The 18,348-nt window shown below is 39.9% G+C and overlaps 1 protein-coding gene across 1 annotated transcript in view; it reads right to left on the bottom strand.

Annotated features, from left to right (window-relative positions):
* Positions 1-466: 466 nt before the first annotated feature.
* LOC145405300 (homeotic protein ultrabithorax-like) overlaps positions 467-18,348 on the bottom strand; it is a 301,815-nt gene continuing 283,933 nt past the window's right edge. Inside the window, exon 2 of the mRNA XM_080276721.1 lies at positions 467-816. Coding sequence (XP_080132847.1) covers positions 467-816 — 350 coding nt within the window. The remainder of the gene's footprint in view (positions 817-18,348) is intronic.

Below are 18,348 nucleotides of genomic sequence, written 5' to 3'. Positions count from 1 at the left end.
GAGTGTCAAGATGCTGTCCTCGTATTTCTAGTGCATCAGAAGCAGTTACGCCTCCCGAAATTCCCGTCCAATAAATCTCCTTGGATGAAATGTTAACTACATGTCTTTAACTAAAAAGATGTTAGATTGAAAGCTATAGTAACCCTCTAACTGATATCAATAACCCCTTCTGCTGAAAAAGATCGTCTTGTATTATCTAGAATATTATCGTCTGATGGTAAAAAAAAAAAAAAAAAAAAAAAAAAAAATGCTTTAATGCGTCCGTCTGGAAATATGATAACCGAGACAATGTTTACAGCAGTAGGTTCCTACCCTCATCCCCAAACATCAATCCTGCACACCTTTTAAACCCATCTTAAAATTTCTTCTCCTCAGTGACAACATACTCAGGAATACTCATATAAACAACAGGGCAGACCAGTGCGGGTACTCACCTTAATCCTAGCGTATAGATGAAGTAGCGTCGTTAGTTTTGCGGGGGGTTCGCGGGGTTCTGGTCCCCGGCCCCCCCTCCCGCCCCCTGGTTTTGGGTCATGGATTGGGCATTTTGTGCAGCTTGCTGCGCCGCCAGTTTCGCGTTCTGTGCCTGCTTCTCTTGCTCATTAAGCTCCTTAATCGCCTGGATCTCTTTCTTCAGCTTCATCCTCCTGTTCTGGAACCATATCTTGATCTGTCGCTCGGTGAGGCAGAGGGCATGCGCCATTTCTATTCTTCTTCGCCGCGTTAGATAGTGGTTTGTGTGGAACTCCTTCTCCAGCTCCAACGTCTGGTACCGCGTGTAGGTCTGTCTTCCGCGGCGTCGCAGCCCATTGGCCCCTGCGGAGGAAGAAAGAGGATGGTTAGTGGCGGCCAAAGGACACAAAATACTCATAGAAAGTGAAGTAAACATGAGGGGACACTGATATAAACGAGGAGGAAGGGGTGAATACCACGTAAGGACGAATCTGTTGTTGCACTGAAACAAGAAAACCTGATGTGAGCAGAGACAATGAAGTACATACCAGTGAAGTAACAAATTAACAGGATCTGCAGTGTGATCTAACTTAACCATACTGAGGAAGTTGAGAACACAAGTACATGTATACACATAAGCTGAAATATCTTGCCAGAAACGTCCTTATCCTTTCCATTAATCATAAATTCATGGACCTTTTAGCAATAATCAGCCTTTCATTTTATTATTACTATCGCCTGCGACCTAAATCAGTCTGGGAGAAATGTGTGACAGTGTTAAAGGTTCACTGGCCGCAGAGGAAGCCTGACAGCCGTCCATCTTACCGTGGGCTCCTGATGACAATAATCTTCCAATAAAGAGGCTCTCGCGTCTTTGTTACTCAGGGAGAGGCTTAATTACGGTGACTGGAGGGGGCCGGATAGGGCACTCAGCCCCCCCTTAATGTGCAGGCGCGGTGAGGTACGGGCGCTAAGCATGCGATGGCCCACTACCTCATGGCTTGGGCGGTTTGGCACTTCTCACGCTCGGGGGACGCTCTAGAGTGAGATCGAGCCCCACTGACTATAATCCTTCCACTTTAGCTTGGCCTGACATTGCTACCGGTATCTATCTTTAATGGTGAGGTCCAGAAAGAAAGATTAATACTAGATTAGTGTTAATCACGATGCAGTGCTAGGTAAGGGATGTAGAGCCGTTGTGCTGTCTTTTTCTACCACTGAGCTACGTGAAATAAGCTATAAAAAACACTGAAATCTGGGCCAAGTTCAAGTAAAAGAACTACAGTCAGGAACCCCAGACTGTAAAGGGACTATTGATCACACCAGGTGCGTGTTATCTGGTGTTATTCCTAGCACCATCAAAGTGTTAACCTGCTTTTTCATTTGCCAGGGGAATGAGGCGTGAACTCTCATTTTTTCTTCCACTTTTTTCCTCTTTTTTTTTCTCTCTCTCTCTCTCTCACTCCCCAAGGTAATGACTAAATTAATGAAGTTGGCCAATTTACCTTTCTTGGGGGCCGTCGGGAAGAAGACTGCATTTTTTTCTTTTTAATCCTCTCAGAATAATTACGTCTCGGGTTAGTTTATTCTTGCTCTATTCAAACGATTTTGCTCGGCTTGGGAGATTTTTTTTTTTTAATGGAGGGCGCAGATTCGACCATTGCGTTTTTTTCTAATTAATCTTATCAGTACGATTGTGTCTTGGCTTAGTTCTTGCTGCCTACAGACGATTTTTTCTTTTTTTTAAGTTCTGAAGTTCTTCTCGGGCTAGAGGGTCCATTAACTCTTTCCATACAAGATGCCTTTCCTGTGTTGAAGAAAATGGTCCGTAGGTGGCAAGAATAAACCAAAACAGAATAATAATAATAATAATAATAATAATAATAATATGCACGGAAATTAACCCACATAATACGGTGACTTTTCTTTTTTTTTAGTTTGTTACCCCCATATAAATTTATTCTGCTTATAAGGAACAGGTTTGATTAATTCCTTGACTCGTATGCTCGTCGGTTAAGGAAGCTCCCTAACACCCCATCCTTAGCGATTTATTTTTGCATATGGCTGGTTAATATCCTTTTGTACGTTATAGATGCAGAATACGACGATATTGGAAGGATTTATATTAATACAAAAGAGGAGAGCCAGGTGTCATAAATAAAATAAATCGCTTAGGAAAAGGTGTTAGGGAGTTTCCTTAATCGAAGAGAATTGGGGCCCTTCGCTATTCCGGCAAGTAAATTCAATAAAGTCATCAGGTCGTAGTAAAAATATATTAAAAGAGAGACGCCAATGGATTAAAAACCACCTCGTATATTTGGGGGAACTAATGTATGTTTGCTTATGTCTTTCGGAGCAAAAACAAACAAGAATAAAAGTAAAAATAAAAATAAATCGGTATATAACTGACAATATTAACTTCTGGGATGAACTTGACAAATCGCCTCATCCATCCACCGCGTCATCAAGAAATCAAAACAATGATCACTCGCACACCTTTTCTTTCTTTTCTTTTTTCAGGGGGAAGATTGTTCCTCGTACGACATTTATTTACTCTCGTTGACAGCCCCCACCATCCCCCTCCTCACAAAGAAAAAATAAAATAAAACAGAATGGACAAATCACGCACGCAACCGCAACTATTTCAAACAACTCTGTCCATCATCGTAGCTCCCGTTAGAATGTTGTCTGGGGTGGGGGTGAAGGTGGAAGGGGACAGAGGAGAAGGTGAAGTGGGAGAGAAGAAGGTGAGGGGGGAAGAGGAGAAGGTGAAGGGGGAGAAATGAAGGCGAGGGGAGAGAGGAAAAGGTGAGGGGGGAGAGGAGAAGGGGAAAAAGGGAGAGGAACAAGAGAAAGGTGAGAAAACTGGAAATAATGAATGGAGGTAGAGAAACGAATAATGCATGTATATAAACTGAAATTGTAAGGAGGGAAGATAGAGGATACAGGAACAGCAGAATGGAGAAAAAGAATTGAGATAAAGGATGGCAGAAGTAGGAGGAAGGGTAATTGAGACGTGAGAACATTATATACATCAACCAATCCTTCCACCCACACATCCACCTTGTCTTACATTTCTCACCAGTCTTTCCACATCCTCGCTTCCGTCAATCTGTCAATCATTCTATCAGTCCATCTATTTATCAATCTACCAATGTACTCCCTTCTTTCATATTCCTCGCCAGTCTCCACATCCATACGTGAACTAAATTTACACTTCCGTCAATCCATCAATCATTCTTTCAGCCCAGCCATCCATCAACCAGTTTATCTATCAATCTGCATCCTTCTTTAATATTCTCAGCAGTCGCTTCACATCCTCAAGTAAACTCACACTAGCGTCAGTGGGATGTGATGAAAGGAAGGGAGGTGGGAGACGCCACCATCCATCACTTAGAAACAATACACCATAAACACGCTGGACGACCCCTTACCTACCCCACTACCCCTATCACCACCCCGTATGACCCGACATGTCACGTATCACCAAGACAATATCGCCGCACCTCAAGACAATAACGCCGTACCCCTCCCTCTTGCGTTTTTCCTATCGAGATAACGTTATTAAGAACGACGAAGGGGGTATTGTTTATAATCGTGTTGTTACTGAAAACTTCCGGTACAGGTGAGTGAACTTTTATCTACCTTATTTAGCAATTTATCTATCAAGCTATCTATCTGTCTATCTGCCCATCTACCCATCATTCTATGTATCTATCTGTCTATTTACCTATATGTCTGTCGTCTGTCTATCTATTAACATCTATGGGTGACAATGCCTGGACGACGGGATATTAAGGTTATTAGCAACCAATATCTATCTACAGGTTTATGTACCTAAAAAATCCTTTAAATGACTAAATTTATGGTCAATGTAATATTAAGGTATCTATCTATCTCCATCTATCTATTATTCAAGAGGATACGTGGCAACAATTTCCGGATTACACAATATAACGTGTCAATCTATCAATGTATTATCAATCTTTTTTTTATTATATTTCCAGAATAAAATGCAAGAGGTGATCCAATGTAGCCAGAGGAAGAAGGAAAAAAAAAAATTCAAGCCTCAAATGTCACAAATCATCACAGTCATCTCTCCCTCATGCCACTCCAAGCAACCCTCCCTCAGGTATTCATCCACTCTAATATTTCAGCCTCATTATTGGTCTTCCTATCTTCATGAACTCAAAAAATACAAGGCAAATTAATAAGTATATATTTTTTTTTTTTTTTAATATGAAGCACGGAAGATAATTCTTTCACTACGTCATTAACCCATTCAACACAGAGTCTTTACTACATTCAATAAAACCATCAGGCTGTAAAATAAAATAAATAAAAATTGTCCATCAAGAGAACATCTGAGGCGACCATTAATCACTAATAAAAAAAGGGAAAAAAAACATGCACCGTCATCTATATCTCCATTCTTATTACAGTCACAGGCTAGAGGAAGATGGCGTCTGGTATATTTCCCTTTGTATTTTAAGAATTTTACATAAAGGGCATCAGGATTTCTTAGATCACAACAAGGATATTCGCCTCACTGATACGGTGATTCATATAATTTCTTAATGCTTATCTCAGCTTCTTGGTGGCATAAATTTCTGAGGGAGTTGAAAAAAAAGAGAAAGAGAGAGATATACGGCTCAAGTTAGACCCCGTTACTAAAAAAATATATAAATAAATAACAGAGACAGACGTAGGTGTTATATTACTTCTTCAAAATCGTCCCAATTTTTTTCTTGACATCTCCAGACAATTTTTTCAAACATGGATAAGATTTTCGAACTGGAGGGGTTAGATACTGCCTTCATTAACCCCTTCACTACAAAAGTTCCTTCCTAAGATGGATTTAATCGTCTAGGGGAAGCAAAAATAATGTATGTTGCCCACGAATTGAACTTCTAAAAATCCCTCAAAAGTTGTCATCAGAATTCGTGTTTTTGTGCTCTCTCTCTCTCTTTACGGATGAGACTTGGACGATTCGGAGCCAGTGGGGGCACCAGGCCAACTTCTGAGGGAAGGAGGAGGAGGAAGGGGAAGAGGAAAAAAAAGAAAAAAAGAGGGAGAAGGAAGGAGGAAAGAAGATTGAGAGATGAAGAAGGGAGGGAGGGAATAAGATGGAGAGATGAAGGACGAAAGAAGATAAACAGACGAAGAGACACTGAAGAAGGTTGGGATGGAGGAACGATGAAGATGACAGGATGAAAAATGAGAATGTTGGCAGGAATGAAGAGATAAGGAAGTGAACTAGAGATGGAAGAAGGGAGAAAGTGAGATGGAGATACTGGAGGGGGGGGGGGAGAAAGGAGGAGTGAGATGAAGGGATTTAAGGAGAAGAGGATGAGGAGAGGAAAGAGATGATGGGTGAGGAGGAGGACGGAAGGGAGGAAGAAGGCAAGATGATGAAAGGAAAGTAGAGAAGGAATAAGGGAGAGAGGACAAGATGAAAGAATGGAGTTAGGGAGATGGAGCAAGACGAAGAAAATGAGACGAAGGGAGAAAGGGAGGTGAAAAATCAAAAGTAGTGAAGGAATGAAAAATGAAGTAAGGAAGGGAGACTGATGAGAGAAGGGAGAGATGAAAGTAGTGCAGGAAGGAAAAGTAAAGAGAGGAAGGGAGATGGAGAGATGAGGGGAAACATGAGAATAATGAGGGGAAAAAATCAAGGCGGGGAGATGCAGAAATGGAAACAGTGAGGGAAAGAAAAAAAGAAGGGAGCAGGGAGATGGAGAGATGAAGGGAGAAAAGAAGGCCATTACATAAGCCTAGCTGAGGGAGAAGGAAGAAGGAGGGATATCCACCTCACTTACTCGCCTTCATCTCTTATTTCTTCCTTCCTTCCTTCCTCCCACCCAGCTCGTCTCCACTTCATGGACTGAATTCTCCTGAGTTAGAAGGCTCCCTAGCACCTCTACACGAGCGATTTATTTTGCATTTTACACTTCAATAGGCTCTTATACACAATTATCTACACATTTCAATTACAGACATAGCTGCTCTTAGTAAAAAAAATATATATGTACTAGAAAGGAAGAGGTGCTACTGAGTCCTCTAAGACCACGAGAATGACTTGACAGCCCCTACAGAGTCCCTAAGCCCACAAGAATGACTATAAAACCCACTTAGTCCATATATATTACTACAGATCCCCTAGTGAATCCCCAAGCCCACATAAATTACTATAGAGCCCGTAAGCGTTCGAGAATGACTACAGAGCCCCTTAAACACAAGAAAATGACTACAAGGCCTCCTATGCCACGAGAATGACTACAGAGCCCACCAAGCCCACAAGAATAACTATAGAGTTCCCTAAGCCCACCAGAATGACTACAGAGCCCCATAAGTCCACGAGGATGACTGAAGAACCCCTAAACCCACGAGAATGACTGAAGAACCCCTAAGCCCACAGGCATTAAACCGCCTATGCCCACAAGAATTACAGCCTCCTAAGCCCACAAGATTACACAGCCTCCTAAGTCCACGAGAATGACTAGAGCCTCCTAAACCCACGAGAATAGTCTCCTAAAAAAACAACGCGAAACCGGGGCGCCATGACTCAATCTTACGTCAGCCTAAGCCTACCCGTAAGTCCTTCCCAATTTTCTGATAAGGCATGTTGCTGGTGGCGCCTCCCTTCACAGATGTATTCCCCCTCTAGTCCAATTTATTCACCTTCCTGATAAGTGCTGATAATCCAGTTCAATTTATTCATCATTTATTTATTTATTTTTTTATCGTCTCTCTCCTCAGGGTGGAAATAAGTTAAATCAGTGAGAACGGAGGATAGGTGGCTAATCTGAAGTTGCACAGAATCGAATAAGGAGAGGAACAGCAAAGTCCTAAAGATTTTTCATTATAGAGACTGGCTGTAACCCTTAGAGGATGGAAGGCTGCACCAAAAATCGTCTGAGGGGAGCCAGAAAAGAGTGCGCACGATTTTTTACTTCCAGATACAAGTTTGACACAAGATAAAAAGAAGAAAAAAGGGGGAGGGGGTGATTTTTTTTACTGTATTAAAACCTCCAGTCACAAAACTACACCCTTATAGCACCAACGAAGACTGTTTCTAGACGATTTCCCTTGGAGTCTCAAGTGAACAAAATCGTCTGGAGGTGGCAAAACACAAAACAAAAGGGCTTCGTTGTTATGGAGTAACTCAAAACAAACCAGTGACGTCATGATTTAAGCCACGCCCCCCAGCCTCCCCTTCGAGCCAATGAGGAATGGGCAAGAATCAGAGCCAGGATTTTTTTTTTTCTTCAACACATTTTTCCTTTTTATTTTTGTCTTGACAGTCGGGCCACTTTTAATGGGCGGAGATGAAGAGCGAGGGGAGAGAAGAAGCGACATTCCTACGGCTGTGCTCGGAGACGTGGAAAATGTAGATAAAAACAGGCGACAAATGTAGATGAAAACAGGAGAAAACGTAGATGAAAACAGGAGAAAACGTAGATGAAAACAGGAGAAAATTTAGGGAAAAACAAGAGAAAATTAAAAAAAAAAAACAGGAGACACAAACGTAGATAAAAACACAGAATTTAGATAAAAACAGAATTTAGATAAAAACAGGAGAAAATGAATATAAAAACAAGAATAAATGTAGATAAAAACAGGAGAAAATCTACATGAAAACGGAGAAAATGTAGATAAAAACAGGAGAATATGTAGATAAAAACAGGAGAAAACGTAGATAAAAACAGAAAACGTAGATAAAAACAGGAGACACAAATACCGATAAAAACATGAGAAAATGTAAATAAAAACAAGACATATATATAGATAAAAAACAGGAGAAAATGTAGATAAAAACAGGAGACACAAATACAAATAAAAACAGGAGAGAAAAATGTAGATATCAAAATCGACAGACATTTATAAACAACAAAAGACAAAGACAACAAACACCAACCTTCGACCAATTATAACGTGAAAAAAATAATAAAAAAAAGTGGAAAACGATGATAAGAAAAGACACAATATAAAAACGATTAACTAACGATATGAAATGGAAATGGAAAACTAAATAATTGAAAGAAAAAACTCAAAATATATTCCCAAACATTATTCAAAGCCCAGAAAAAACTACGAAAAAAATTAGTTCAGAATATTCACCAACAAAAGATATTTAAAAGTAACCACAATTATTCAAAGTTCAAAAGACACAAAAAAGAATTAAATCAAAGTTCAAAAGTTTCCCCTCTACACACACACACACACACACACACACACAATCATTAAAAGCTCAAGTGTTCACAAAGAAACTATTCTAAATTTAAAAGTATTCACTCAAAGATTATTCAATATCACACACACAAAAAATAAAAATAAAAAGGAGAGGAACTCAAGACACCCACAAAGAAGCCACTGTAATCACAAAGAAGCGAATAAGCACTTTCAGAAAACCAAATTACACCTCGATACTTGAGAAATGTGGGGTACTGGGACACACAAGAGGAGCCAAGTATCCCAGACAAGCCCCGCACGAAGAATCAATGCCCAGAATCAATGCCTAGAATCAATGTCCAGCACTTGAAGCAGCTCGATCCACCGAAACTCATTCTTGCCCCTTCTTAAGATTTCAAGGAATTTATGATTGCCACAAGAAACTTCACGTGTTGAGAGTTGATCGTGTGAGATTTAAGAGATCTCAGACACAATTCCCTGTCCCACTCTCTCCCATATTCCCCTCCCCTCCTATCACCCTCCCCCTTCCCATTTCTCCTTCCCCCCTCTTCCTATCCCTCCTTTCCCTTACTCTTCCCCCTCCATCCCATCTTCTATTCACATCAAATTGCAACATTATCAATGAGCATTTTTTTTTTGTAAGTCTTGTTTATGACAGATGCCCCTTCCTAGTCAGCAAGGAAAGAAAATGATATGAGGCTTTTTTAACTGTTATCAGTGAATGTACGGGAACGAAATTTCTTTAAACATACAAATGACGGCAAAAAAGGATCCTTCAAGAAACATACCACAGAGGTACACTTTCTTAAATGCGCGCGCGCACACACACACACACACACACACACACAATTCTTAACAATCTTCCAATAAAAAATACCGGTATCCTACAGGTTTTTGGTACCATCATTCACTATTGCATGCACCGAAGGAATGTTGCAAAAGACATGGCAATCGATACTCCCACTACATTCTTAGCACCCCACTAATCGAAAATATCCCCACCAATTTTTGCCCCACATTTTTCATTGTTGCATGCACTGACGGAAGGTTGCAAGGGTGCGTTGCAAGTGGGACGCGTTGGTCTGGCTATGGAATGGACAGAGTAGCGCCACAAATGGATTCCGCTGCTCTGGACATAACGCCATCAATTCAGGGGAGGGAGATGGCCTGCCTTGCCTGACGGTCTCTCACCCTTTCTCTCCCCCCCTTTCTCTCTTCTCTTTCCTCCCTCTCTGTCTATTTTCTGACGCTCTCTCCCCGCTTTCTCTCTTCTCTTTCCTCCCTTTCTGTCTATTTTCTGACGCTCTCTCCCCGCTTTCTCTCTTCTCTTTCCTCCTACCGTGCCTTTACTTTCTGACATTCTCTCTCCCCTTTCTCTTCACTCTCCTCCCTGTCTATTATCTGACGCTCTCTCCCCTTTTCTCTCTTCTCTTTCCTACCTCCATGTCTATTTCTGACGTCTCCTCCTCCTTTCCTCCCTCTTCCGCTTCTGTTTCCTCTCTCTCTCTCTCTCTTTTCACTGCTTATTTTCTCATCGCCCCCTCTTTTTTCTTAATTTCCCATTCTCCCATCTTCTCCCCCACTCAACTCCCTCTTTTCAACTTCTCTCTCTCTTTTGTCAACACTTCTTCCAATTGGCTCATTTCTTAATATTCTTCCCTTCTTCCTCGTCCTCTCCAATTCCTCATTTCCTCTCTCCCTTCTATTCCCTTCCTCTTTTCACCCTCTTTCCTCCCTCCCCTTCCACTTTTTCTCCCCTCTTCATCAAACTCCCTCTTCCCTCCCTCGTCTCCCCATGTTCTCCCTCCCTTTCCATTTCCTCCCTCTCCCTCGTCTTTCCTCTCCCCCTACTCCCTCTTCCTCTCTCTCTCCCTCCCCTCCCTCTTCCTCTCCGTCCCTCCACGCTACCATAAACTCCCGCCTGTCGCTTTGTCTTGCCATAATTAAGTTTTGCCATGTCATATATTTTGAACCTAAAAAAAAAAAAACGAAAATAAAAAACGGCAACTTGCGCTTCGTTTTGCACCTCACCCGTCATGCAGGCTCTTATTTCTCTCTCTCTCTCTCTCTCTCTCTCTCTCTCTCTCTCTCTCTCTCTCAAGATCAGTGAGCGAGAACCAAGCACAAGCAAGCATGTGGGGTGGCGCTGTCGATAATATTAACAATTCACTAGCCTCCCAACCCCTCGTAATCGATGCTAACACAATGGTAGTAACACAGTGACAGTTCTCTCGCCCCACACACACACACACACACACACACACACACACACACACACACACACACACACACTTATATTCTAACCAATGTGTCCAAAAAATCAGAGTGAGAAATATGCAAAATTATTCAGCCTGTTCATCCTTATTTATTCATTTCATGGCCTTTATATTTTCTTACATTTACCAAAGAAATAAGATCGAGCATTAAGCAACATCCTTTTCAACATATTTATGCACTATATATACATTTAGGCAATTTTACATTTTATATAAGAAATACAAGTGAGCAATATGGAGCTTTTTTCAGCACATCTATGAGCTTAATACTGCATTAACTAACAACAATTTTCAGGGGCAGTAAAATAAGTAAATAAGTAGACAAAAAAAAACTACTTGTCCTGAGGAAGAAAGTCTGTTTTGTCGTGTGACCTTATTACCTTTATTACATTAGGGTTTCGTGAGAGAATGGCATGATATTACTCTCTTTGAAGGACAGGATGAGAGAGAGAGAGAGAGAGAGAGAGAGAGAGAGAGAGAGAGAGAGAGAGAGAGAGACCATAACCCTAATCCATATCACACCATTACCCAAGAACAAAAAACAAGACGCCATGACTTAAATTTCCTAAAAGATATCAAAGCATAATAAGCCAAAGGATTCTCTTAAAAATAAACTTCCCCACTTCAATAATATTTTAAATAATTTGCTCTTATTATCTCCAGACGATTTTATTCAGCTGTAGAGATATTTGGAGGGCTTATATAGAGCCTCCTTTAACCCCCTCACCACAAGAGCTGAATAAAATCGTCTGGTAGCATGAATAAATGAACAGATAAACGATGAAATAGAATGCACAAATAAAAATACATAAATGAACATGAAATATAAAGTACATTATTATAAAAAATGGGTAAAAATTGCCTCCATTAACACCTTCCCTAACATGAATGACAAAATCACCCAGTTAGCAGCAAAAATTAACCCCCTTTTCCCCCCTTAAAAAAAGCCACCAAAAAAAAAATCAAACCAGAAAAAAACACGTCACCGTACTGAAGTGGCCCCAACCTTGATATAACCATAAAACACAACCTTGCTAGGCCATCCATATTCGCTATACTCCTCAACTGATAAATATTGCCCAGATTTATCGCCTAGCACTGCTGCAATAAACGAGGCATATATCTTGATTTAATATTCAACACATGGATATAGATCACCGCTATACACGATCTATCTTGGGGCCACCGAGCACTGGCGGGAGGTCTGCTGCTGTGTGTGTGTGTGTGTGTGTGTGTGTGTGTGTGTGTGTGTGTGTGTGTGTGTGTGTGTGTGTGTGTGTGTGTTTCATATAACTGGCGGTAAAAATTTTTGGTTTAAAAAATATATTTTTTTCTATTAAGACAAATTCTGAAGTGTAGTTCCCTCTACCCGTCCCTCAAAAATATACCAATAAATAAATAAATGAATAAAGACAAAAAAATCGGTACTTTAATATTTTCGATACAGAGAACAAGAAGAATTATACATATCGTGTCCAAATACTAACACAAAATTATTCACTGACTGCCGTAAATCTTTTTTTATTTGGAGGATACAGAAATATCGGTCACAAATTAGCCTGCGGTGTAGGAAAAATATCAAATTCTTCCGTGACAATAATTACAATATCTTTTAAGAAAATGAGAGATAGGAAAATGAGATACTGTGTTTTATAATTTAACTTCAGACGACGAGACTCCATTCCTCAGTTGAAAAAAAAAATAATAATATTAATAGTTACCGCAAGAATTTCTCAAGATGGAGTCTGCTTCTGGCGTTCTCAATCGCGACGTCTCCCGTATTTCCTTCTTGCCATCTTCAGGCGATTTTATTAAGCTTAGGAGAAACTACTGGAACCGATTTCACTACACATGGTCGGGTGGCAGAGAGAATAAATTTAAAATGACGTAATCTATATTTTTTTCGTCTTAACTTGGCCAAAATTTTCGTCCATTTACAGCTTACTTCACACAGTTCAGTGGCAGAGAAGGACAATGCTACGGCTCTACATCCCTTCCACAGAACTTCTTCGTAACAAGAATGATAATCCAGTGTCCATGTACTGCTACAACTCAGCGCGTTCAAGATGGAAAAATAGTAGTTTTAGGACAAGTTAGTGTAAAAGGAGTATAGCTGAAACAGACATAGGAAATGCAAGCGACCCTAACCTCAGCCCGATGATATTCAGCGTCCATCCCAGACTGCGATCATTGGCGGAAAATACACCAGGGAATGTAAAGGGATTGGTGAGTGGTGGTCGTAATAAGGGGATGGAGGGATCATAATATGCAAATAAATATAAATGAAGTTCATACGTGGCATTTACGTAGTTGTTGTTGTTGTTGTTGTTGTTATTATTATTATTATTATTATTACTGTTATTATTATTATTATTATTATTACTGTTATTATTATTATTATTATTACTACCATTATTATTATTACTGTAGTTGTTGTTGTTGTTGTTATACGTGTCATTCACGTATCATTATTATTATCATTATTATTATTATTATCATCAATGCTATGTACTTATCTGCAGCGAGAAAAGACAAGAAAAAGCGCAGTCAGAATATCAGTGATCGGCGGTCGTAATAATGTGAAAAGTGGATCATACACAAAGAATTAGAAGTATAACAGAAGTACTTACTGCTCTGATACTATTATAATTATTTTGTACTAATTTAAAGAGGAAATAAGCAAGGGTAAGAGCAGTCGGAAATCTTATTATAAAAAATTATCACAATTATTACAAACCTCATAAATTATAACAAAGCATGGATCACACATAAATAAAAAACAAATGTCAGAATGTCCAGAATGTCAGTTGGCCCTCTGAGCTTGGGGACATCTTTTTCATTTTATTTTTCATACTATTTTTGCCATCTTATGACGCTTTGAACTGGAGGAGGGGTTAGATAAAGACTTAATAAATCCTTTCACTAACTCAGGCCTTTCTAAAGAATAAAATCGTCTGGTAGTAAAGGGAATAAAACAAGAAGGACGTCACACGAACTCAAAGGTTTAATATACAAAATATAACTAAAAATAAAAGTACTTGGCGTTGGCTGGCATATACCGCTGTTTCTAATTTTCGGCCACAGATTATACAAGTACGGGATATTTTTGACCACATTAGAAGTGATTTTCGTTATTTTATTCCAGCTCTCACTAGACGATTTTATTAAACCAAGGGGAGATTTTTTTACCAATAGGGTTAGACGCAGCCTTAATTAATCCCTGCACAATTATAAATCCCTTCAGAGATACATAAAATCGCCTGGTTTAAGCCTAATTGAAATTATAGACGTCTGAATTTCTCGAGCTAAAAGAATCGTCTAAGATTAGTAGGATATAAAATAGTTTGTGATGCACAGATATACGAATATTACCAATTTCTTCACCCCGAGGGCAGATATATAATTTTTAATCTTCCAAAATAAAGATAATTTTTTCTTTAGTTTCAAGGAGATGTATGGCAGTGAAAGAGAAGGCTATATCTAACCTCCCTCAGTTCGATAAATCTCCCTTAAACTACCGGTAAATATAAACTAAATATAACTAGGGATCAGCAAATAATAAATACATACATACAGTACAATCTGTGCTCTGGGTAGGTGAGTTTAACTGGTGTTCGTAATATAATGCAAGGAAGGATCGCTGACAAATATTTGGATGTGAAATTCGAGGTGAAAATTTATTGCCTTATCACAAAATCGCCTAAAAAATATTCGGCAAAGACGGTCGTTAAAAAAAAAAAGACTGGATGAAATGAAAATAACTACATAGCAAACAGACTTACAATTATTTTCTGTTCTTCAAGAAAATAAATGAGTCAAAGCGTTGTGAAAAATTAATTTACCCTAATATTTGGAAGTTAGTAGGTCGCGTTCATAACAAAAAAATAATAATAATAATAATAATAATAATAAGAATGGACTACAATAAATAAATAAAATAAATAAGTAGTTACATTTAAAATACATTAACCTCAGCCAGGGATATGTCTAATTTGAAGGTGATTATTGGTGAACGATTGTCCTCGTCAAAAAAAAAAAAAAAAAAAAAGTCCAAGGCAAAGAGTGAATTATAAAGGCAAATGCTAGATAAAACGCAGTCCAGAATTTCCGTCAGTAACACAGTGGATTCGAAAATGGGAGCACAACGTTAGCGGGTATATCTAGCGTGGACCTTTCGATTTTTTATAAGCATTTTATCATTCCCATTAATTATTCATAGCCTTGTTAAAAAGAAGCAGAGTCGTAGCTTCCTCACAAATCTAAACTACGGAACTGACGAACCTCATTGCACATCCACACACCATAAAACAATAAATACTGAATAAAAAACTGCGATTTTATCTGTGATTCTAAGTCTGATCACTAAAATGGGGAAAAAAAATCAAGCAATACACAAGCGAAGGAGAAATTAATGGACCATCGAAAAAACTCCACAAAGACCATCAACAACGCATTCATGGATCGAACGTCTCTCAAGATCAAAGTCGGAATGAAGATGTGAAAAAAACGGGCATAAAAAGAAAAAAAAAAATCGGGGGCGGGGAGGATATATTGTACGCGCTAGCAGACAAAACGAAAAAAAAAAATCACAGAGACTGCAAAAAAATATATATATACATGCACCTTGCCACTTAATCTCTAAAAATCTAAGTCCAAACGAAAATTGGGAAAAATAATGGGAAAGCAAAAAAATAATTAAAATTCTGTTAATATTCCACGCAATGGCAAGAGTTGGCGGCGGCGGCGGAGGCGGCGGAATGGCGGCTGGGAGGAGGAGAAGCCACCACCGCCACCGCCACCTCACACTGCCACCCATTTTGTGCCGCGGGTTTGGTGCGGCCCGGAGAGAGAGAGAGCGAGAGGAGGGGGGGGGAGGATAGGGCAAGGGGGCGCGTCCAACCTCTCTCTCTCTCTCTCTCTCGTACACATACGCAGTTTTATACTTATCTTTCTATCATTTCACCTCTCTCTCTCTCTCTCTCCCTTACATATACGCAGTTTTATACCCATCTTTCTATCATTTCATCCCTTCACCCCACCTCTCTCTCTCTCTCTCTCTCTCTCCAACCTCCTCCTCCTCTCTTCAGCCTGCTCTTTCCTCTCTCTCTCTCTATACCCCTCTGCTCTCCTTTACTCTCTTATACGCCCTCTCTATCTGTCGCCTTCCTCCTCTTCATATAAACTTCGCTCTCTCTCTCTCTCTCTCTCTCTCTCACACCACCGAGAGAGAAGGAAATGACAGACTGCGCCCTCTAGACCGCCTTAGCAGAGAGAGGAAAAAATAAAGTAACATGTACGACTGATAAAAGAAAAAAATACCCTTCTATCTTTTTCGAATAAAGGAGACGAGGAGAAACAAGAGAGACAGGAAAAAAGAGAGGACGGGAAAAAAAAAAAAGAGAGGTAGGCGAAAACCAACTAAAAGTCTGAATAGAAATAACGAAAAACTGATAAAGATCCAAAAAAATATCCTTATACGTACACTGGTGAGGTGGCAGAGAACGAGGTAAGGGAGAGAGGAAGTAAAATAAGGAAGACAGGGAAAAATAAGAGAAAGGGTGAACAACAACTCAAGGCCAGGAAAGAAATCACGCGTAAGACATACAGGAAGATACAAAAATATTCCTACGTGCTTACTGAGTTTATGAAGCACAAGGGAAGAACGGAGAGGGCGAGAAGAATAATACAACTGCACAATCCAAGACGATGAAGTACTGTGAATGATGGCTAAAGAAAAATACCTATTCACTACACTCAAGAGATGGGAGGAAAAGGAGAATGACGAAAAGAAAGACAACTGAGGGACCAAAGAAAGATGAGAGGCAGAACAACAAGCCAGGGAGGTGAATGTACTATATCTGTAAGTCTATCTAACTTGATCCCTCGCACCCTCATCACATGTAGCAGGAGATTTTGTTTGAATGAAATGCTAGCTGTTTGTGGGTTGAAAGTGATTCCGATTTACCCAGCAACTTGGGGGATGCACTTTGGCAATTTATACGGGATGATTTTGGTAACAATTTGGAGTTAAAAGTTTCTAATTCTGGTTAACCCACGAGATTCTTTTTTTTTTTTTTCTATTCAGTAACAAACAATTTTATTCATATTTGCCTACAAGAGACGTCAACCAGGAGATGGTGCTGGGGCCAAATTTAACTCCTACAAGATTCCTGTCACGTACAAACAATCAGACCATTATCTAGAAACGCCTGATGTGACTACTCGCCTAGGACATAACACAAGCATCCGCCGCTACTGATAACCCTCACCCCAGTCCTTCCCCGCCGACCCACGATTATTAACGCCAGATAAAACAAACAGCACTTCAGAATAAGCAAAAAGAAGTGATCATACTCGCTGAAATGTCTACAAGATACTTAAAGTTGGAATATATAAAAATACATGCATCTTTTATTCCGTATACATTTACCTAAGATTACAGTACTCCAAAGACGTTATGGAATTATTTTTCAGATTGATATGCCTTGCACGGATGAACAATCAGCTCTAATCCCTATAGTTTCGATTATGGAAGTAATTTGCGATGAAAATCAATTCGGTAACGTTATCTTTAGCGTGCTTAGGCTATACTACGTGATGGTTTTACTTAGGTCAGGATGGACCTCTACTAATGAGGGGTTGAAGAATGCTGTGTTGAACCCTTCCAGTTCGGAAAATTTCTTTTAATATGAAGAAAATCGTCCGTTACAAAGTGAAAAAACAAAACGTCACTGAATAAGAGATTAAGTACTTCAAGGTAATGACATAAAGGGACGCAGAAAGCTTTAGTGACTGCGACAAGATGGCAGAGGAGGAGTACATGTGGACATGAGGGAGGAGGAGAGGCACCCCCTTCTTCTTCTTCTCCTCCCGCAGGCCTTCAAGCTTTCTGGGAGGGAGAGAGAGGGAGGGGGAAACTTTTTAAGACTAGTTATCGTTAACTAACTTCCACAAACTTTCCCGCATTTATCATGTTTTATCATCGCGGGGAGAAAAGAATATCACCCATTAAGCAGCCTTAAAGAATTAAAGGATTGCTCCATAATCCGGGCCATGGATCACGCGTCTAATAATTCCGGGTTGCATTATGTGTTTTTAAAATGTGCGAGTTTTATCCTGGGGGTAATGGATGGGGGAGAGAGAGAGGGGGGGGGGTGAGAGACTTCAGCTGGTGTTAAGGAAGGAGGGTGTTACATAGGCTTGAAAATGTGGATGGGGAGGAGAGAGGGAGAGAGAGAGAGAGAGAGAGAGAGAGATGGGGGGGGGGGGGGTCTGTGAGAACTCTACATCCTATCAATAACCAACTAACAACACTGGACTTTCCCCGTTAAATACCATCTACAGGCAGCAAGTAAGAAATATCATGGAACAGAGGTGGGGCAAGATCTGACAGGCTATATGGAGAGGCAAATCTTAAATCTCTTAT

The sequence above is a fragment of the Coenobita brevimanus genome, chromosome 66 (assembly GCF_032717465.1).
Source record: "Coenobita brevimanus isolate Jiangsu-jjx chromosome 66, ASM3271746v2, whole genome shotgun sequence".
In the NCBI taxonomy this organism is placed as follows: domain Eukaryota; kingdom Metazoa; phylum Arthropoda; class Malacostraca; order Decapoda; family Coenobitidae; genus Coenobita; species Coenobita brevimanus.
Note: the sequence above shows the minus strand (reverse complement) of the source record. Positions and strands in the feature narration are given on the sequence as shown.